A 23,527-nucleotide genomic window follows, 5' to 3' on the forward strand; every position below is an offset into this window, starting at 1 on the left:
GCTGCTTGACAGCAGGTCTGTTCTATAGAAACTAACAAACTGCTAGTGGCTTGTGAACCTCACTGTATTTGTGCATTTGAAGTGATGAACTCCCGGCACATTTCAGAGCTGAGTGAACCTGGAGTCATGCTCACGTTGATGTTCACTCCGTCAGGCGTGTGTAGCGCTGAGCCGGCCGTGTTCACGGTAGGATGGGCTGAAAGGTCATCATTAGCATCACTGCGTATCCTTTTGTTCTAGCTCAATAGGTGGTGGCCAGGCCAAACAGGTTCCCAGCCCCCACATTGTCACTGAAAGAGGCCAATACAGAGAACCAATACCAATATGACTGTCTACTGGCCGTCTCATGGTCTATTTTTGCAGAGAGCTGCACGCCTGTTGTGTAAATCACTGGCAAGCCTTGGAATCTCCAGGCGACGCGCTGCAGCAGACATGCAGAACCGGCGCAACTCTCTCACTGCTCATGCTGGCATGAGCATGAGACGGGAAATAGACAAAGTCAGACAAACCAGTATCATATGAGTGTTTTAATGTAATTTAAAGTTTTATAATGTTTGTATCTACATATGTGCCACTGATCAGAAAATACACAATATGAGAGGGACAGGAGTTCTCCAGCATCCCTGCTGCAGCTCCGTCTCTGTTCCAGCGCATGTTAAGTAAAATTACATCATCATTTTTGGTGATAATTGAAAAGCAAACTTCATGTAAACAAACTTATAAAAAGAAGAGAACTAAATATTTTTGACTGTTTCTGTAGTTTGAGGTATGCTTATAATAAAGAAAGTGATTATTTACGACTTTTTTTTTTTTTACATTAGTTCTCTTAAAATTGCATTTTTTATTGAATTGCAATTTTTGCCCATTAACACAATTTTACTGCAAAAACTCACATACAGTAAAGCCTCACAAATTATAGCTCAATTTTTGGGAGAAGCCGCTGCAAAATCAAGCATTTTTGATCGCACAATCACAAAAAAATCAGTGAAATCCTGGAGGGACTGGTATACATGTATGTACGCCTACAGTATATTGTAAGAGAAAAAATCAGGTATTATCTATTTGCAAATCAAAAATATGTTTTTAAGCAAAACTAAAGCAGAAGATGAATGCAGTAGAGTAAAAATCTTCTGCCATCTTCTGGTGACACCCTGCAATTGAAGAAATGGGCGTGATCATAGTGGATTCTGGGCACACCCCCAAGAGGAGGGGGGGGGGGAATCCCAGTGGCTGGAAACTGGCTGGAGACTGGCTGGCAGCCGGATGGCCTCTGGATGTCAGGGGAAATTCGAGGCGGCTCTATCTGTACATTAATAAAACAAGGGTTGTGCTTAACATTCTCTGTGAAACAACTGCTCCATTGCAAGTTGGTATTTTAGAGGCACAGTGAATGGATACAGGACCTGAGAAGCTCCGTCTATCCTCAGCAAACAAAACAAAACCTCTGTTGAGAGTAGAAGAGCAAGTGCTACTACTAATCATGGCTGACTTTGTAAAAGAGGACGTGGAAGATGACTTCTGTACAAACCAAGACTCTGATACGTTTGAACCAGAATACACACAGAGGAGGGACTGCAGGCTTTGGAAGATTGGAGAGCAGGAGGGGCTGGGAGGCTAAAGTATTAGAAGTAGCTCTGGGGATATATCTGGTAAAACATCATTTTTTAAATTTGTAAGTTTTCTCAGAGAATTTTTAGCACTACGCTAATTCTAGTAAAGCAGGCAAAGACCGATTTGCAGAAATGTGTAATTGAACTTTAAGGTGGCATGCTATGCTGCACTATGCTCACATTCATTGCAGCTAAGCTAACTAGCATTCAGCTTCCAGTGGGGTTTGTGCTCCGTAATGCATCCCCAAAGGGAGAGGCGTATCTGCTTGTCTGTCACCAAATATGATGGACAATAAGCTTATTGCTCAAGAAGTTGTCATGTTCCTTTATTTCTGAATTCATAGACATAGGAAATTATTTGTGTCGTTCTGTCTGGTTAAAAGTCAATAGCTCATCCAGCAGGTGATCCCTCCTTTGTAGATTCAAATACACCAGACAGCTCATCCAAAACAAGATGGTAACTCCTTAAATGGGTCAAATATGAGCATTTTTACATGAATGGATGTGTTGGCTGACACCATCCAAAACAAGACACGATTTTAGCAACATAATTGCATGTGTAGCTCACAACAAATACCAACTGCTGCAGATAAGTACAGTGACTAAAAACTCTTGCAAACTTCGTTAATATGGTTGCTTAATTCTATGTTCAGTGGGTTAGGAAAAGATCAGGTAACAAATGTTCACAGCAGATGCATTTTAATTTGTTATCTGAGTTAGGAGGACCATGGAGACCACTTTGTGAGTGGACTTCAGGTAATTAACCAACTGGTCAAGTTTCTTTGTGGAGGAGCTTTGACTGTATAACAAATCTTGCGCCCCCTTTTAGTCTGTTCCACAGTGTTATGAGCCTGCCTTTAAAACCCAAGGTCTACCTTTCTGACGTCTTCTTAACTGTCAGAAGCACGCCGTGATGCCCTCCTCCCTCTCAAAACCAGCTGAAGCCAAAACTGTTGCTGCTGAGACTCAAAAATGGTTTATTTTTATTATCTTACTTTCCTGATTGTGGGAAGCAAAATTCTGCTTGAAATTATCACATATCCCTCAATTGTATCCACTAAAAGGTTTAGTTCAAGTAGTTTACTGTATATTATAAAACCCTATAGGGGTGGGAATCTCTAAGTAACTAGGTAAAGGGGGTTAGGGTTAATGCAGCATCTCATTTTCAGAATTTTGGCATGGATTTGGTAGCAAAGTATCGGTTTTCATGACATCTCTAATATTCTCTCAGACTTCATGAAAGTGTCATTTATTTCTTTTTTCTATCAACAACATCAAATGTCCCTTCAGTGGTTTCTCTTCAGAGTTTGTAGGAAGTCATTTGTTATTCAATGTGAAATATTAGATTCTTGTAAGTCTATCCGAAGAGGGAGAGTGTGTGAGAGAAAGAAGGAGTGATAGTTGGAAAAACGTGGAGAGTGACAAGCCGGGACGTATTACTTAGCTTCCCATCATGGATATCAGAGCAGGGAACAGCAATACACTTGATTTTATATTGTATGGCCGTCTACTTCCTGTTAGCCCTCTCACTCAAATGTGGATAAATAATTCAATCATGCAGCTCTTTTAGGCTTTACAAATTTTATTCAACCAAATAGATAAGATTCTGACACTCAAATCATTTATCCATCATTTTGTAGCCACAGCGATAAAAGTGGAGGTAGCTACAGCAGTGCCTTTTATGTAAACACCTCAACAGTTGTTTCTGGTAACTGTCACTGCCAGAAGATGAAGGCAAAAGTACTACTTTAAAGCTTTAAGTAATTGATTTTCTGAAATGCACCCTTGATGATTAATACCAGACCTGGGCCAAGTCAAATTTATAATTTGGCCCCTACAGTTGAATCAAATGATGTCCAGATAAGCGCTCGATATAAATGTCACAACTTTTAAACCTAAAGGGAAGTGTATTCTCTGATCAGCTCTGATGGGGTAAATAAGAGCAGGAAAGGGGGGGGGGATTAGTACATTACGGCGTAATTACCATACTTCCTGTTGCCCTTGTTGTTCAGGTCAATTATGGGATCTTTACTGTACCAAGGGCCTCTTGGATTAGCAATCTGTGAATGATTATTGGAATGGCTTCTTCATCTGAATTTTTTTCCCACATGTTCCAGTCCATGGAGACCTCCACCTGACAGAACCATTTATATGTTTAAAATAATTTCCATGAGTAGTGTGGTTTGTGCCAGTGTGACAAATGCTCCCTGCAGCAGCAGTAGTAGAAGTCTGGCTGGTTTAGATCCAGACGTATTACTGCATGGAGCACATGCATACACTTGCGCTCACTCTCCTGTATCTGGCAGAAGCTGTTCCTAATGCTGGCCATGATTTAGCACCACTCTGTGGAGACTGGCACCTCCACCGTTCTGCCAAGGAAGCCCTTGGATTCAATCTTTCCAGCTATTTACACCATAGTGCATGATATGTAATTGTGTGTGAATGGGCATTTTGTCAGCGTGTGTGATGGCATAACTGCGTGGGCTGTTTTTAATTATGGTCACGAGTAGCAGTGAGTCTGTTTGCTGCCTGTTGAAATAGGGAGGTCTTCAATTTCATTTCAGTTTTTGGTTCCTCATGAGCAATATGCCAAAGTACTGAGGTACATCAGAGCTAGAAAAAAAGCTTTTCCAAGTTGTTTAACCTTGTTGCCTTACATCATATACAGTCGGAGGATTGGCTGTCCTATGAAACAACATGTTGGACTCTGTTGTAATGTTTCTGCCTCTGATGGAAAATCATCAGGTGATCACTGTACAGGTAATGATAAATGAAGAGCAAATGATCCTTCATGCATACACATCAGACACAGATGAGACCACACAAACATGAAAACGTTCATGGAGGCTTGTGCTTCCTAAAGATCAAAAGTGTTACAGCAGAATGAGGATGAATATTTGAATAGACTTGCCTTTGTGAATTATTATACCCACTACAATCATTCCGAAAGTTTTTGTTTGGTTGGTGATGTGAATGCTGACCTCATGGGTAGATGTTCACTGTTGCTAAGCATTTGCTGCACTTGTGCAGTGACGTCAGTCTTACATGATCCGGCGAGTTGCTTTTACTTTTTAGCTCGTTATTGTTGCACAACTGTTCCAGGGATACAACGTCATGGCTCGACTACCATGTTACGTTGTGATCAATAACTTTATGGTACTTCCGTATCTGATCATACAGCATTACCACCATACACACCAGTGGGTGATCTAGTCACTGCACCCTTTAGTGTTGATGATGGAGAAAGACCAGGGGGTTGCAGCCCCCAGCCCTCTGTAATGTGTATATGGACACATTACAGGATCCAAGCAGTGATTTAGAACCGAGGCCCCTGATAAGTCTTCTCTTGAAATCAGAATCAGAATACTTTTTTCATCCCCAAGGGAAATTGTGTTCATAACAGTGCTCCAATAAGCAGGGAATGACAGAGAACAAGGCTATGCACATAGTGCACATAATGACAGAATGTCTCACATGGTAGTACTTCATGATTAAATGAAAATACATTTAAAAATGAAACGATGTGAAACATTCAAAACACAGAGGGTTTTTTTTGTTTTGTTTCATCCTATAATCTTCCCAGTTAGAACACGTGAAGGAGCCACGCTCAGTGCGCTGTCTGATAGAGTACATGGCTTGGTCTTCAAGGGTAACTTATTATTCATGTTATTACATATGTGACCTAAATCCTCAGTCATGTGCTTAACTGTTGGTAAACCCATTGTAAACACTAAAATTTACTGAGGTTCCATCAATACCTTGTCATTAGGCCGTGAATAAACACAGCTGTTGGATAAACCAGACAGATTACCTCCTGAGATGTTTCTTCACCTGGGCCTTTGGAGGAAAATTGAGCAGGTTGCCGAGTTGTCAGCCAAAGTAATGCGACTTAATAGATTAATGCATTTGCTATTATTGTAGCTTATGTCATTCATAAGCAAGTGGGGCAATTTGCTCAACAACAAATCTGGTCACAGTACTTGCCCTCCAGTCCAGCCAAAGATGTGAGCTTGTTTTTTTTCTGTGTTTGTCAATTATCAGTGAAGGTCTTTGAGGTATTGGGCACCATCAGATCCTCATTCGGGTTGAATTTGACTTTTTGGAGTCTCTGGTTACAACTTATTTTGATATTTTTAATTCTCATTTCCTTCTCCCCACTTCCCTTCTTGTTATTTTCTATTCAACTAATAATCATTTTCCATGTCTGCTTTCTCTCCAGGCCTGCCACTACTAGTCCAGAGGACCATTGCCAGGACCATCATCCTTCAGGAGAGCATCGGCAAGGGGCGTTTTGGGGAAGTGTGGCGTGGTAAATGGCGTGGCGAGGAGGTGGCTGTAAAGATCTTCTCCTCCCGTGAGGAGCGCTCCTGGTTCCGGGAGGCTGAAATCTATCAGACTGTGATGCTGAGACATGAGAACATTCTGGGCTTCATTGCTGCTGATAACAAAGGTGAGAACCCCTAGGAAAGCTCTGAGGCTTTTCTGAACTATTTCTGTCACACACAGTGAAGAAGACGAAGAAGAATGAACAACAAATCTGACAATAGCCAGTAGGAAGATCAACAATTCCCCTAAGATAAAGATGAAACATGAGAAAACATCAAGTTAAACAGTAGTTCAAAATTAAGTTAAAGACAGTGGAGGATTTGACCAGTGTATCGTACCTGATGACACCCACTCCTGGCCAAAAGCCACAGCTACCGGCAAAGGTAGCTGAGGCAGGCACTCCAAGTGTATGTATCTCAGCTCTCTCAGTTCTGTTCATATCATTCTGAGCACATCATCCACAAATGATAATTTAGGCTACTTAGGTGCAGCCGAACTGTGAGTTGTCACAGCTCAAAGGCAGCTCTGCTAAAGTCGTAGCAGGCAGGAGTCTAGTGGGGATAGATGGGATGTTAGCTGGTGTGGGGGAGGAAGACGTTCACTGTGGAAAACAAGCACACATTACTGCACTCACTTGCTCTTACCTGGAGGAAGCAGGATAAGTCATAAAGTTGAGGATGGATTCAAATTTTTGTATTTTTTAATTGAGGAAAATTTGATAAGATGTTGAAATTGATCAGGTTGCATCCCTGCACAAGGAATGATTGCTACACTGGCTGCATTAATGTTATCATTATCTTATTCAGTGGGCCCCTGAATAAGATATTAGTTTTTATTAGTTCACAATGTTTGTTGCGCTCGGCAAAATGATGTTGTGAAACTAACTGGATCATATTAAAAATACAAACTTGATGGCAACTCCTCCCATTAACCACAGCAAGTTAACTGACATAGAAGTGGAAGTGACCGTAATTTACAATCAGGGAGAATGTCTTTGTTGGTCAGCCCACCTAAATTGAGAGTCAGTGAATCACGGGAGCTTATCTTGGGTTTAAAGGAGTTCAGGCATGAACTCTACACATGCATTCTTACGCCCGGTGGTGGCATCACTTATTGATCAGTGACGCGGATATTTAAGTTTCAGCTGCAACAGGAAAAAGCAGGTGAGCTTAAGAGACTTATGTGACACATTGAAATGTGGTTCCTTTTGTTCCTTGCTATTTTTTGTCTTTCCCCATGTTGCAAGCACTGCCATTCACAGCATAACAAGGAACAGTACAGTTATGTGGGGGAGAATTTGCATCAAGAAATTTTGTGAAGAGAGTGGAAATGTTTTTCAGCCCTGCATTTTAGCTTTTGTTGTTGTTGTTGTTGTTGTTTTTTACTTGGCCTTCAAGGCTAGGCAAGGCAATTTTATTTGTGTAGCCTGTTTTCACAAACAGTTTGTCTCAAAGGGCTTCACATGGCATCTTAACAACATCCTCTGCTCTTAGACCCTCACATCGACTGAGGAAAACTCCATAGAAAACCCTTTTAACAGAGAAAAATCTGAGAAACCTCAGGGTGAGGAACAGAGGAGGATCCCTCACCCAGGACGGACAGACGGGCAGCAGATGTTGTTAGACTGGTTCATGGGAGGGGAGCACAGGCCGGTTTAAAAGTAGAGGAAAAGGGGGGGTAGGGGGCGATGTAGGCGGCAGTTGGTGCAGAGAGATGGAGCTCTGGTGGATCTGTGGAAACACAGAGAGTCTGCGAGACACCAAGGCCAAACTACAAAGTGCAACAAGTAGTGGTAATGACAGTTCCAAAAATGTGAGGGGAGAAGAGAGGAGGGGAGAGGAGAGTAGAGGAGAGGGCTCCATGTAACCAGATGTGTCCCCCAGCAGTCTAAGCCTACAGCAGCATAGCTATCAATGGTTCAGAGCTACCTGAACCAGTCCTAACTGAAAGCTCTGTCATAGAGGAAGGTCTTAAGCCTGGATTTAAACGTAGTCAGAGTGTCTGCCTCTCTGACCCATGGAGAGAGATGGTTCCACAGTAGAGGAGCCCGGTAACTGAAGGCTCTACCTCCCAGTCTGTTTTTAGAGATACTGGGAGTCACTAACAGACCTGCATTCTGAGAGCGGAGTGCTCTGGTAGGACAGTAAGGAATTCCTCAGGGTAAGTCATTCTTAAATGTGCTCCCCATCTCAATTATTACCTGCTCTCCCTCAGGTTACCGTTGCGGACTGCGTGATGCATAGATTACTTTCACAACACACTACATAATAAAAGCCCTTGTTTGTGAAACACTTGAAAGCTCAACAGTGTTTAGAGTTATAGACTATATTGCAGCTTTGTAAAATCTTAACACAGCTCAAATAACCTTGAACCTTTCTTTCTGCTCTCTCTGTTTGTAGATAATGGGACGTGGACTCAGCTGTGGCTCGTGTCAGACTACCATGAACATGGCTCCCTTTTTGACTACCTGAACCGCTACACTGTCACTGTGGAAGGCATGATCAAACTGTCTCTGTCCACAGCCAGTGGCCTAGCCCACCTCCACATGGAGATCGTGGGCACACAAGGTGAAGATATGCACGCGTGCGCACACACACACACGGATGTGTATTATTAAAAGTGCTTTCTTGTGTATCCTTTTTTTCTTAAACAAAAAAGTCTGAAATGACTTAGAATCATTTGCACATTTAATATTTTATTGCAAAATCAAATAATATTTCTGTAAGTAAGGGATGTTAATTTTGAAGATATTTGCTTCATCAGTCATCTGGGAAATTAGAATTATGCTTTTTGACAAACTTAAATTTCCACAGATGTAACATTTCCCGACAATCTTCTCGCTCTTTCCAGCCAACTTATGGCAGCAAGGATCTGCTGCTCAGAGCCCCCAGTTACTGAGCCCCTGGGCCCTTCATTACCACGTGCACGCTCAGAGTGGCAGGTTAAGCCAATGCGACCACTGCACACAGAATGGAAACAAAAGGAAAATTATGTTTTTTTCATGCTTCAATAAGCAATGGGGGGACAGAGAGCTTCAGGGTATCATCAGGCAGGCACAATCTGAGGATCTTTTATGTTTTGTTTTTGTAGCATTGCCCTGTGGTTTAATTCGTTTGTACGTTGTGTTTCCATATGTCCCACAACCCCAGTGTCTGAATGCTCTGATTCCCCATTAAGGGAGCTGCTCAGTTGTAGCCCTGCAGAGGCTGCTGCTTGGTTAAATGATTGCTTTTATTAAGTATCGCTCTAGACAATTTAAAGTCTAACAGTATCTCTCAAATGTTCTTGGTTTATTACTACACAGTGACTCAGGATGAAAAAATAATGCAGAAGCACGCAGAGAAGAATGATAATTTGGCCGTTTTGCTTGCGTTAAATGTTTTCTCCTCAGTCGCTCTATACTGGCACCAGCTTACCTCAGCCATTCTCTTTTAGTTCGACATTTTCCTGCCTTAGCGGCAGCATAGATCACATTTCCACTTCACAAGTTTCCTTGAAATTGGACATAAACCAGACTGGACCAGTAGACTTGGAAAGGACCACATCCCTAGTGATAGTGATAATAATGATATTATATAATAACAATAATATTGACTTTGATAGGAACACTAATAAGAACAATTGAAAAATCACTTTTAGTGTCAAGAGAATGTGATTCAGCAAGTTTGCAAACAATTAACATTATTTTGAAAATGAAGTGCATTTATTGGCACTTCTGTTAAAATATGACATGAATAAATATACAAATAAATATTGCAAATTATTATTGATTGATAATGTATGGCTGTATACCACATTTTTCAGCAAAATACTACAAATACGACTTATAATGTTGGAATGAATGTACTTTTTTTCTGTCTAACCCTTTTTTGGTCGAAGCCAAGGTTTGTTCTTTCGACGTAAGTTCTCTTAGGTTGTTATGATTAGATTTAGTTAGCATTTTGGATTGTTTACTTGGCAATGTGTGTTCGGGTCATGTTTCGGTAGAAACTGTAAATTTAAACAGTGACCTAACATTATTGTATCCTTCTATATTATTTAAGGCGCCTTTAAGAGCACTCAAGCTCATTGTAAAAATGACAGATTAAAAACAATGAAAAGAAAACAAGATAAGATACATTATAAAAGATACCAAACAGAGTAAAAAGGGAAAGTGTAGCTCTGGTTCAGTGGGGGTATGCAAGGGTAAATGGGTGAGTCCTGAGTGTGGATTTAAGGAGAGGGAGAGAGTCTCTGATGACCTGTGGTAGAGACGGAGAGGTGGGGGGAGAGGTCGGATCTGAGGGAACAGAAAGGGGTGATGATGTGATGGAGGTCAGCCAGATATGGAGGGGAGAGGTTGTGAATGGCCTTGAATGGATGCAATAGGATTTTGAAGTTGATGCGAAACTTTGCTGGGACCCACTTGATGTGCTGCGGAGCAGGGCTGATGTGGTGGAAGAAGAGTATTTTGGTGATGATACAAGCGGCAGTATTAAGTTTATGGAGGTATTTGTCTGTGTCCTATTTTTTTTTAAAAAGTCAACAGTAGCTGCCACCCAGAAGCGTTGCACATTAGTTACATTTCAAAAAAATGTACATAGTAACATAAAATATAGTATATAGTAAGTATAAGTAGTTGGACATAAATATAGTATATAGTAACCAAAAAATGTATATAGTAACATTTCAAAATTCTGTCTGAGTTCATCAGAAGTTGAAGTAATTTGGTGTTTTTACGAAGATGGAGGACAACAGCAAACTCAACCGTTGTTTTTTTTTATATTCAGTATTCCCATATGTAGCAGAAAGTTCATTATTCTTTCTAGGATTCATGAATGCAGAACTCTTGTTGAATACATGACTCTTACTCTGCAGGGAAGCCAGCCATTGCCCACAGAGACCTTAAGTCAAAAAACATTCTGGTGAAGAAGAATGGGACGTGCTGCATTGCTGACCTGGGTCTAGCTGTCCGCCATGACTCAGCCACTGACACCATCGACATTGCTCCAAACCACAGAGTGGGGACCAAAAGGTGAATGTCAGCTGGATAGATGTCTTTTCTGGAATGCGGTTTCTTTTTGGATATCTGTAATGGAAAATGTGTTATTAATGGATTTTTTTTTTTTTGTCTCTGTCTTAATTTTATTAAATCACCATTTTTGGGACAGATACGCAATGCATACCTAGGTTCCTGTGGACCCTTAAAATGTCTTAATCCGTCTTAAATTTAGTTTTAGACACTCAAGCTCTAAAAAAAAATGTCTTTAAATATCTGGAATTAAAGGAGGCAATGCATTGAATTGGATAAAGGTAAAAAGAACGCCACACCGCAAGTGAGCGGTACTCGTACGACTACATGGATCCAGGTAGCCTGTGCTTATAAAAGTGAAAGTGAATCCTGGACACACTAATGTGCTGCATGATGTCATAAATATTGTTATGACGCACATTCATTTAATTCTTGGCATCATTGAACTGCCACTGTTGCCTTGTTTACCTCCTGCACCTCTTACTTTCCCAAGTTAATAACAAAGCATCCTTGAGTTTATGCAACTTCATGAGCAACCAAAAGATTTATGAATGCAGTGCCAAAAAGCAAAGTGCAAAAAGGATGCATTTGGGGATCAGTCACTGACTTCTATTGGCTTACTATTATAAAGCAGTACTAACAGATTCTGATGGAGCGCAAGAGGTGGCCTGTCTAGCATACACTGGGGGAACTACAGCTAAAACAACGGAAAATAACTCGGCAGCATTCAATTTTATTGAACCAATTGTTAAAGGTGATTGTTTCAAAGTGCTTCTATCAGTAGAACCAAGGACTGAATCTTGGAAACATGGATGCAGCACTTAAATTGCTAGAACTTGAGATGATACCCATTTGCTTACTTGGTTTGGTTTTCTCTCCCCTGTCCAACACGCTCTCCTTTGCGATATCGCCCATGATGCCTCCTAAAACAAAATTAGAAACTTGTCAGTGTTTTTACTCCCAACTAGGTGAAATAAGGCTGTGAAAGAATTGATTGACATGTGGCTAATGGGGTGTGTTTCCTTTTCTGTGAGCAAATGTGTAACCAGTAGCATTACCAAGGGAAAGATCATAATGGTTGGGTCCTGGTTAACATGGACGTCCTTACCCAAGAGTCACATTCGTAATCAAGTCACAGAGATTTGCTTTTATAGTAATTGTTGTATAATGTAGTTATCTGAAGGCTTTCCTGGTCTTGCAGTGACTGACTTGGTGTCTCTTTCAGTCAGCAATCCAGCCATCAATGCCCACCATTGGAGATCAGTCCCTACTTCACATAGCTGCTGTTGACTTTCCTCTTTCATGCTGACTGACTCCTTTTTCAAATCATCTTCAAATGTTGCAGAGTTAACACTCCACCTCTATGGCAACTTTCTTTTTGTCTCCTCGGAGGGTGGTGAGGCTATCTTCCCTGTCCACCGCTGGTAGTCCTGCTAACTCCGCCCACTTCCGCCATTACAATCGAAATGGCCCTCAGCTGTGCCCTGCTAAGTCGTTATGTTGCTCTACTACTCTGCTCTTGCAGTCTGCTTTCCTCTTTTTCTTCTTTAGTTTCCCCTGTAATATTTTTACATAAAGTTTAAAGAGTATCTATATTCAAATAAGGGGACAAACTGCCTGACCAGGAGCAATTTTTCATGGTGTCAGTCACCTCGACTTTTCCACAAGAAATTGAAACTCCCCATCCTTAAATGAAATTTGAAGCAAATGTATTAAGGCGAGATGTTAAAGTTGGTGTAAAAATCAATCCTTTATGGCTGCCGCAGGGAATTAGCAAAATTTTGTTACTTTTAAGTTATAGTGCAGAACATTAAGTCATAGGATAAGCTGTAGGCCTTTCTCACATTACTGTTTCAGCTGTGAAATCACACAAACACTGCAAAATAACTTGTTTTACTGTCACAATTTGTTTAGAAAAATGAATGAACTGCTTGGTGTCAGAAGTGTCAGATCCCAACTCATCCCTGTCATTTTAAATGACTCTGATTGGGGGCAAAATAACATCTGTGCATGTTTTGCAGTTGGAGCACACTCACAAAATCAAGTTGACATCATTCCTTGTATGACAGCAGTTGACAATTCTAACACAACTATGGTTTTGTAACCATGCATTATCATTTCCTCAGGTACATGGCTCCAGAAGTCCTGGATGACTCTATAAACATGAAACACTTTGAATCTTTCAAACGAGCCGACATCTACGCCATGGGCCTAGTTTTCTGGGAGATCGCCAGTCGCTGCTCTATGGGAGGTGAGGATCAAATAGGCAGATTCAATGAGTAGTATCGGCATAGAGGGAAGCAAAATGAATCAGATGCACGTCAGATACATGTTTCATGCAAAGTACCAAAGTTTGAAGCCATGTTATTTGGATCTCTTCCTTTTTTTTTCCCCCAGGCATTCATGAGGACTACCAGCTGCCCTATTACGATCTGGTCCAGTCAGATCCATCAGTGGAAGAGATGAGGAAAGTGGTTTGCGAGCAGAAGCTTCGGCCCAACATCCCCAACCGCTGGCAGAGCTGTGAGGTGAGGCGAATGTCATATTTCGAATTAATTTTCCTAATTTCTAAGTGACTGTGTCTTTTTATTCAATGCCATCCATTGTAACATATTGTTGTCATCATTTTAGATGGAGATATACTTGTTTGCATGTCAATGTTTGTTGACTCGTAGTTGGAGCACTGATTGTGCATGTCCTCCTCTAAGGTGCATTTGTTGAAACAAGGTGTGTTTTCTAAAACTGGCCCCTATATGTCCTTGAAATGCTACTTGTAAAGTGAAGAGTCAGGTTTTTGGTTTCCTATGTGCCATGTGGAATTGTACCAACAAGCTTGACATTTGTTTAACTTGAACTTGAGGTCTATCCATTGTTTTGGCTGTTCTGTTACTGTCGGGCCACTGGAGTTACAAGTGGAATATAGGCTGTAGTCCTATGCTTTTTAACAATTTTGGTGGAGCAAGACGAGGAAATCAATGAATATAATGATTTATTAATGCAGTACTCATTGCAAGTACACTCACAGAACTTACAAGAGCTGAAACGCTGAGAAACCAGACGGAGGAGAAACACGCAGGGAGCAGCCAGATAAACAGCAAAATATAACCCATGATCGAACATAGAATGCTGAGTAGAGATGCAGCAACTGCTGCGTCAACTATATGAATTAGTATGTTTTGCAAGCAGCTTGCCCAACTGGACAAAGAAGCAGGGGTACTGCCAGACTTGTCGACAGAAAAATACTGCATTTTAATCAACTGTGCCTCCTCTGTCTGATAAATAAATAGATCTTTATCTAATCACCGAGTAATTTTGAAAAATATATAAGCAAAATCCATCAGTCAGATTTCTTGATCTGTCTACCGACGATAGCAGACCTGCTTTTGACAGTGATAGTTTTCTTTAATAATGCTTAGCTCTTTTATTTTTAAGTAGTGGGAGCAGCTCTACTCTGAGTCCCTCCTGAATGACTGCGCTTCTCACCCTGTCTCTAAGGGAGAGCCCAGCCTCCCTACGGAGGAAACTCATTTCAGCCGCTTGTATTTGCGATCTCGTTCTTTCGGTTATTACCCAAAGCTCATGCCCATAGTTGAGGGTTGGAACGTAGATTGACTGGTAAATTGAGAGCCTCGCCTTTTGGCTAAGCTCCCTCTTCACCACAACAGACTGGTTTAGCGCCCGCATCACTGCAGACGCTGCCCCAATCCACCTGTCAATCTCCCGCTCCATCCTACCCTCGCTCGTGAACAAGACCCCGAGTTACTTAAACTCCTCCACCTGAGGCAGGACCCCCCCGAGCATGACATGATGTTTAGCTATTTTACGAGATGTGCACCTTTCTTGGTCTGTTTAGAAGGTAACTCTTGATTTTCACTACTCTCGTGAGATTTGTGTCCGTTGTTTCTGCTAAAATAATCAAACGCACACAATCTCTAGACACGATGGTCTCCGTCTTTCTGTCAAACTAATGACAGCAGGAACAGCAGAATGTTGCGCTGCAGTCTTTCACACACAGACTTTATTTGTGCAGACACTCAGGTTTGGGGATTTTGATTTATTTAATCAATCCGAGAGGACGACGGCATGTGCGATTGATGAGTGATCAGACCTGTTACCCTCTGCTCTGAGGAGGTCTGGCAGGTTCTGACAGACAAACATAGCGTAAAGGCCTCCGTATGTAGTGGTAATCTTACATGTACACCTGGTTGGCGTCTATGATGTCATTCACCATCATGGTAGTTTCAACTGTTTTTGTAAACTCTGTCATTATCAAGTCTCCACATGCAACCTTCTGCTGTGAAAACTGAATGGCGGGTGAAGTTATAAATGGAAAACAAAAATCAATGCGAATTTGGTTTTGGGTTGACTACAAAAACATCTTGCTGATGAAGAGAGTCAACAGATCAGACACACGGTGAGAGAAATGCACTGACCTCGTGTGTGTGCGCGCGCGCGTGTGTGTTGCATGCGCGTGTATGGAGCAACTGCATTGACGCAGAGAGGAGAGGCACTGCAGCCTTGTGATAATAAATTATATCAAAACTTAAGCTTATCAATACTCTGGTCTTGAATGATTCCACTGTTTAATACCAAATTCCAGGGACCGCCCCGATGTGCAAAACAAAGTCCAGTTCAGATTTAAAACAAAGCTTTGAGGCAAAAAAAATTGCTCTTCCTTTTTTCCCCACCTGCTCTTTTAAACAATAATCAGGACAAATCCTTGGACTACACTTCACCTCCAACAACATTCCTGGTGTTATTTCTGACAAAGGACCAAACATCAGTGCCTGTCTAGGGTTTTCAGATTTCTATCACATGTTTTATGACACTTTGTCTTGTCTTGTTTTTTGTTTTGGTTTTTTTTGTTCTTTTTTTTGTTGTTTTTTTTGCTCCACAGGCGTTACGTGTGATGGCTAAGATTATGAGGGAGTGCTGGTACGCCAACGGTGCTGCTCGGCTCACTGCGCTCAGAATCAAGAAGACCCTGTCTCAGCTCAGCCAACAGGAGGGAATCAAGATGTAGATACAACTACCAAACACACTCTGACACACCTCTGACTGGCATCCATATCTTTTACAACATTGAATTGTTACAACATTACCCTCATTATTCATGGATTATCAGTTGAAGATTTTTTTTAACCCCCCCCCCCCCTTTTGCTCTATTGTTTTCATTCTCATTTAATTGATTGACAAACTGGGGAGTTTTGCGTCTATGAATGAAGAACAGGGTGAGTGTGTACATGTGTGTGACCCTGGACGGATACACACATGAATTGTTGGATGGATAGTTACATGGATAGATGGATCTGACGAGGGATGTTTTTGCCTGAAGGCAAAAACGGAAGCATTAAAAGAAGCCTCCACCTGCTGGCCTTCATTTTCCTTTACTCATTACATGACTGCTCTTAAAGACCCGTCAACACAACCTGTCTCCATCTTAAGTTTTGCCTTCGCCGCTTTTCACAAACCCACCAACAGGAACTCACTCCTCATCAGGTAAACTTCAGACCAGACAGGCAGCTGGAAACCACCTGGGAGACCCCAGAGCTGCCTCACAGCTTTATCATCACCCCTCATTTGGATTTCAGTGTTTCATTCATAACGTCACACGATCATAAGCTACTCTTCAGTGGGGCTGCAAATCCTTCTGTTCTATTTTTTTATTGATCAACAGTTTCAGCTTCTTGTTTTATCGATGCAGACTATGAGACCTGTCACATTAACTGCATAAACAGAAATGTGACAGCACACATTCCTAACAGGTTGGATTGAAGAAAAGTGCTCCCACAACACTGTGTCTTATTCTTAGATTGCTTCGTAACACTAATGTGTCTTATTCTTGGGATGTTTGGCTATCTGTTGAAGACAAATTGAACTGCTCATCCTTTGTAACTGCAGTGACTCATTCACACTAAAACAATTAAGTGGATATTAAAGTTACAGTATGAAAAAATTAGTCCTTATTAATACACAAAGTAGAGCTTTGTCAGTGAATCATATTTACTTTGCAAAGCGTCTAGCCGTATTTGAATGTTTGAATTAGATATTTTGACCGTGCATTTGTGAAAAGCTTTTTTTTTTTTTTTGGGCCTCCACATATTTGGAGTCCTTCCAGCACACGCCGCTGTAGAGCTTGATACTGGTGAATTCAATTTGATCTCTCCTGGACACCTTCATAAAGGAGCATCTGCTCATTGAAATCTGTGCAAGCAATGGTATTCATTTGCCAGCTCTCCATCAGAGACCCTGTAGCGCTTGGAAATGAGCTGTCCGACCCAAACACTAAATCGATATTCTTGCACAGATCTGATTCCCCCCCCCCCCGTGAGTCCGATCCCTGCGTTATAGCCCCTCAGAAAATTCTGTGGTAAAGTTACTTTATATTCCATCTTGTTTTATGGTTTCCCCCCCCCCCCCTTTACTTTTTCACAAAAGGGGGAAAGTTTGCCTCCTTTGAATGGCCTCTTTTTTCCCTCATTGTTCTGGGAGCAACAAAAATGAGTAGTCATTGCCTTTCCTCCAGGGTTTGGCGCAGTCCTTCCTAATTTCTAAGGTAACTGTGACTAATCATGATAAGTAGTATTTCAGTGAGTACTGATTATTGATCAAAGCCATTGAACAAAACAGTTTATAATGCTATTTAATTGAAGATGGTTGCAGCCCTACTCCTGAGTCATGTTTACAGTGGTAGTGGGGGAACGCAGCATAGGTGTTACGGGGCCCCCTGCTGGGGTCAGAGAAATGTTGGTTCTCCCTTCTGCAATCTTTAGCCTTTTTTCCATGATGGTACCGGTGTATTATTTTCCCATCTCCTGGACAGATGACTTTAATTTATTATCATGTTTTTATTTTGGTTTTTTTTTTCTTCTTTTCTTTTCTTTCTGCTGATCTTTTTTTTTTTTTTTTTTTTGCAAACAGAACTGGACATGATGACCTCATTCATTTTTTTTTGCAAACATGCTGCAACATATGCAATATACAGTAGATAAATGTGTCTATTTTCTATACTCTGCTCTGCTAAACTAAAAACGGCAAGGACAACAATCAGCTACCATCATGCCTTCCAATACAGCTGTTACCGGAAAGTGCCAGTGCTTTAAAACCCAACTGCTCTCATGTAGGCTGCTGTGGCGTGCATTTGTTTCTTGGATGTATGCAGCTCTGCACGTGTGTGTGTGCGCGTGTGTGTGTGTGTGTGTGTGTGTGTGTGTGTGTGTGTACGAGGAGGCCTGCGGGAGCCTCGCTGAGCATACAGCAGCTTGTACTATGCACATCCAAGAATTAGGGAAGGAAAGCAAAAACTGCATCACAGCACCCCCAAAACCAGCTGACTCTCTGGTGCCATCTCGTCACAGCTCCCTCACCTGAACACTCAACCACCTCAGCAACAGCTCATTGTAAAGCTTGTCCTCTCAGTGGACCGAGTCTGAAAACGCATCTCCGGCATCTGAAACGCTTGGACTTAAGTTGGACGGTGGCTGCCACAAAATCTGGTGGTGGCTTTCAAAAGAAAGACGCAAAAGCTTGTTACCACGACTGGAGTTGCCCTATAAATGCTTTCTTTTGGATTCTTGACTCTGTTATAGATCTGTGTTTGTGAAGCAGCAAAAATCAGTCTTTTGTGTGTTTTCTTCTCATCAAAAAAAAAACAAAAAAGACAAAAGTGAGGTACATTGATTTAAATATAGCAAACAAATATTTACTAAGCCATAGGTTTCCCGGGTTGTGTATTATTTTTCTTTTTGTGGCAGTGCTTTTCTACTAGATTACGTTAACAAAAAAAAACAAAAACAAATTCACGGTTCTGTCGTTTCAGCTTATCTCAAACCTCAAGGGACCAACACAAGCATCAACCTCACACACACTGTCTGTGTGCTCCCGTGTATATGTGTGTGTGTGTGTGTACATATTACATGCGTACACATATATGCATACACACACATTGTGGTGTCACTCTTATCACACGTACTAATTTATTTGGTACACCAACATGAGACTAATGCAGTACAACCCAGCTGTTATTAGTCCTTCCTTCATGAGGCGTGGAATGTTTTTGTTGACTCTGTTTCAGAGAGGTTTCGGTTTATTTTGTCATTTGAAAGCTGTTATTTGCGGTGCTCCTCAACAGGGTCGACCAATTACATCCTCCACTATGTACCTGATTACCTGACGGGTGATGGTAGATGCACAGAACAACTAATGTAGCGCCTGATGTAACAGTTTGCTTCAGTGTAATGTTTGTCCTGTGTATTTCTGCACCTCTAAAGCATTTCAGCCTGTTTCACAGCGTAGCAACAGAGCACTTGTAATACACAGGTCAAAAACAAATGTATAATTGGATGCATTCTATCAACGCAAGTGTAATTTACTGGATTGATGACATATTAACCCACTAAAGTCTCTTGATAGTTCAGCAATAAGTGCATTTCTGAACCACTGCAGTGTTTAACTGTGTAGCTGTTTGGATGCCGCTGAGTCAGGCTGTCTGATTTTATTTTGTTTTGTTTTTTTCTTTCGGAATTGGTAATGTGTTGACTTGCTGCTACTTAGTTTTCCACCTCTATCCTTATTGAGGCGAGTGCTGCTGTGGGATGTAAATATCCTTCGATTGCCTAAATCTGATCTTTGTGTGCCATATTCCTTAAAGTCAAACCGAGCAGTCCTCTCAGAGACGAGCTGAAGTCCATTCGGAGTTATCAGACAGCATCTGTTGAAGTGCAGGCTTCCCTCCACCCTCCGCAGCAGCTGCCGGAGCCTCCGTGGGCCTGCTGGAGGTTAACAAAAACCGTTGTGCCAATTCGTCACTGAGCATCTGAGTGGGATGGGTTCACTTTGGTAACGCGTTCAATAATATGCACGGAGCAAACTGCTGCGATAGAACAGGTCAGCGGGGTCTCTGTCGATGTTGACGCTCATTCTAAGACGACAGCAAATTCTAGTCTCAGGTGTTCCAGTCAGTCCTACAAATATAATCCGATTCTATTTGTCCCCCTCCCCCGGAAACTCTTAAAAATCTTACATACAAGACCCTCGCAGCTGACCGAGCCCCCACACGCTGACCTGAGCTTGATTGAGGGGGAGACTGCACCCTGTCTTCAAGAGTCATGACAAACCTGTAAATTTGCGAACGTGATACAGAAAAACAGTGTTTCATCCAGTCAGGTGTCGAACAAACAAGTAAACATTTGCGATGCCTGCTTATGATTTGCAATATCTCAGCTTTTTTTCTCTCTCTCAAATGTACAGAAGTGTTTGAATGACATAATCAAGGCCTGTTTATCAATTCCCTTCAACAGTCGTACTTTTTGAGGAAATTGGAAGTTGTTTTTTTTATTATTATTATTATTATTATTATAATGCAGACAGTTTGATGCGATGTACTCATCCATGTAGTCCAGTATCGTCCTCACCAATTAAGTATCGTAAATATGTAGAAACGAGTGACATATTAAGCCATGTAGATATCGTCTGTGTTGACATATAAGAAAAGCTCTCCTGATATCTGAAGGAAGTAAAGTGGATATGATCGATTCGATAAGGGTGAGAGGAGGATGCTGATTTAAATGTTTAAATTAAAATGTATAGTAACGTTGGGGGGTTGCCGGGGAGGATTGGGATTCTATGTCAAAGTCGTGGGTGATTGCTGCTGCTGCTGCTGCTGCTGCTGCTGCTGCTGCTGCTGGTGTTGGACACAAAATTTTAAAACATGATAATATCCCTTTAAGTAAAACCTGCTGGGCCTTTAGTTGGGGATCGAGACAAGTTTGAGGTCACGTGTATTCCATTCGCAGTTTAATTCTCTGGGACAAAAAAAAGCACCAACAACAACTCAGCAGCACCTCTGGTTTGTCTCTACAAGGACAACCTTCATTTTGTCTTAAACTCACCAGCAGCCTTGTACTTTTCTTTTCATAACCCAAGATGACTTAACTGTAGAAAGACATGTTTGCACCTTTTTTGAGCTGTTCTTGTCTTCTGGTCTCTGTACCTGCAACCACATTCTGTCCTTGTTTCTATTTTGCCTTTCTCTCCTCTTATTCCGTGTTCTCGAAATACAGATATTTCTTAGCTACAGCGGCCACGCTTCACTGCAGCTAATATCAGTGGCTCCACAGCTCCAACCTTCACCGGTGAAACAGCAGAACTGTGAACTTAAGACAGGAGGATGCGGCGAACACATTCTGACGACGTATTGTCAAACAGAAATACAGCGTCTCCTCTAAAACCGTCTCAGCGTTGCTTCTATTGGTGCTGCTCACTAATAGAAGAGTCCTTCAGAGGAGAAAGCAGGCTGGGACAGAAACCCGCATCTTGATTGTACTCTCAGCTCAACTGCTTGTCACATTGTTGGTTACAGAAAGGTAGAGAAGGAAAAACACAGACGTGCGTCCTCAGTCTGAAGCGCGCTGATGTCTGGCGTGTTCGCAGTAAAGGCGAGCACAAGACCCTCCCACACACGCCTTTTATTTTTTAATTCATTTTGGTGATCCACCTCTCATACAGTCACCAGAAGTGACACTGGACTTCCTTATTTCATTCACCTGCTTGCTCAGTTTGCATCCTACAGTAGCATGGAAAGCAAGCATGGATGTAGGAGCCCTCGTCACACGCTGACCCCCAACCAATGGCTTCCTCTGTCTCTGTGCCGCGTCAGTCCACACCTGAGCGCCATTGCTGCGTTCAACATCTGCCTTAAAAAAAAAAAAAAAACCCTCTTAGATTTTTCACAATTTAGAATGCGTTAACTTTTTGTCTTCATCTTGAAAGCTTTAGGATTGTAAATTCTGTTTATCAATTTAAAATTTAGTCTAAATTAATTGGGTGGAGGGGGGGGGGTTTCTTAGAGGATTGGACCTTGTTGTGCTCTCTCAATATTTATCCTCTTGCACATCGCTCAGTTTGAGGTTGAGCCCGGGAACAGCAATATATCTGAGCTCTTTTGTGACGTAAAGCTTGAAGGAGGGATGCACTTCTAGTCGAATATATGCAGCCTTTTTGTGTCGTGTTGGGTGAAACTGTTCTATGTGTTTTGATGGCGAGCTATAAAAAAAAAAAAAGATATTCGAGAACATAAACTATGCCAGCGGCTCTACCGCGTCGAACCACGGGTAGCTGTGAATGTATCAGAGCCCCCCCCCCCCCAAAAAATCCAAGCACAGCCTGCTTAATTCAGCCCAAAATTCAAGCGTCACTACCTTCACGCTCACTGTGACGAGGGCAGCGTTGGCCGACACGTCCAGGAAGGAACTCCTGAGCAGAGGAGAGGCTTGTGTTCACCAGAGGGCTCAGGCGTTGCTCGTTGTAAAAGTTTCTCCTCTGGTTGGATGCTGCAGTGAAGCCTTTGTGGTAGCAACCGTAGCAAAAAGCTTTATCGTCTTTATTTGGTGCCTAAGTTTGACAAGAACTCTTCTTTTACTTTTCATCTCGAATGACAAGACTGCATGTGATTGTGTGTCAGCGTTGATGTCTGCATTGCCTGCTTTATAGATGGCTGTCATCCAGATGCCGAAAAAAGTATCTTTAAAAGCATAATTTAACATATTGAAAGTTTACTTAATCTAAAAAGAAAATACCTCCATTTAAAGACCAATGTGTTTTACCTCACTGTGTGTGTGTGTGTGTGTGAGAGAGTGCGCGTGTGTGTGTGTGTGTGAATGCGCGTGAGTGTCGTCGAACTAACTTCGTGGGGTCTGAAAATTAGGAGCCCAATCTACTTCTTGGTGGGGCCGATGTGCTTTGTGGGGCCAAAATTCTGGGTTAGAATTAGGTTCCGGTTAGATTTAGAGGGCAGGCCTTTATTTGTGATTTATCTTATTTCTATGAAATGCCTAAAAAATAAAAAATAAATAAATAGATAAAAGTTTTCTTTGATTTTTTTTTTTTCTTTTAATGGTACTTTTTTTTGGGTCAGAATGTATTGTCCGTGGTCGTGTCCAAGCAGTATACTACTATTCCTTGTTTACCTTGCTCTGTATATGACCTGGCTGTTGTTTTCTGCATGGGCTGTACAGTTAAACACCCCCCCCCCCCCCCCCCCTGGAAATGTTGAATATGTTTTAACAACAGAAAAAAAAGGAGGTGGAGGAGATCGGACGTGAAGACTCTCAACCTCTGACCCCCCCCCCCCCCCCCCCAAACTTCATGACCCCCCTTGAATTTCAAAACCTTTTATAATCATGACTTTTTCATGTAGTGTGTACAGATGAATGAGAGACGAGCATAGGAACTAGAGGACTGAAATGTTAACTTTTAACATAGCTGGAGTAGAAAATGGTGTGAATAAAGGAACTGTTTCATTAGAAGTGTGTGTGTTTTTTCATTTGTTGCTCCCAAGTGTCTCGTGCTTTTGCTGCGCGAGAATCACTCGGTGTGACTGCGTCTCATTCACGTTCCCCTGGCACTCAGGAATCGGAGTGTTAAGCTGCAGAGTGCGCGCTCATTCAAGGTGGTGAATGGCACCCGTAGATCGGCGGTGGACCTCACGCATGAACCGCTCACGCACGCACGTTCTTCAAACCCTCATGTGTGTGATTTACGAGAATGTGCTGCAGTCACCGACGTATTCAGATGAAGGCTT

General features: G+C 41.8%; 1 protein-coding gene across 2 annotated transcripts in view; it reads left to right on the forward strand.

The window, feature by feature from the left end:
• Positions 1-22,089, forward strand: part of tgfbr1b (transforming growth factor, beta receptor 1 b) — a 53,298-nt gene extending 31,209 nt beyond the window's left edge. For both annotated transcript variants that reach the window (XM_086190816.1, XM_086190817.1), the window contains exons 4-9: positions 5,830-6,060; positions 8,336-8,503; positions 10,794-10,950; positions 13,074-13,198; positions 13,345-13,475; positions 15,845-22,089. In XM_086190816.1, coding sequence (XP_086046942.1) covers positions 5,830-6,060; positions 8,336-8,503; positions 10,794-10,950; positions 13,074-13,198; positions 13,345-13,475; positions 15,845-15,970 — 938 coding nt within the window. In that variant the 3' untranslated portion in view covers positions 15,971-22,089. The remainder of the gene's footprint in view (positions 1-5,829; positions 6,061-8,335; positions 8,504-10,793; positions 10,951-13,073; positions 13,199-13,344; positions 13,476-15,844) is intronic.
• The last annotated feature ends 1,438 nt before the right edge of the window (positions 22,090-23,527 follow it).

Source organism: Aulostomus chinensis, chromosome 21 (assembly GCF_037954235.1).
Source record: "Aulostomus chinensis isolate RoL2024-O1b breed Wild chromosome 21, RoL_Achi_v1.0, whole genome shotgun sequence".
In the NCBI taxonomy this organism is placed as follows: Eukaryota; Metazoa; Chordata; class Actinopteri; order Syngnathiformes; family Aulostomidae; genus Aulostomus; species Aulostomus chinensis.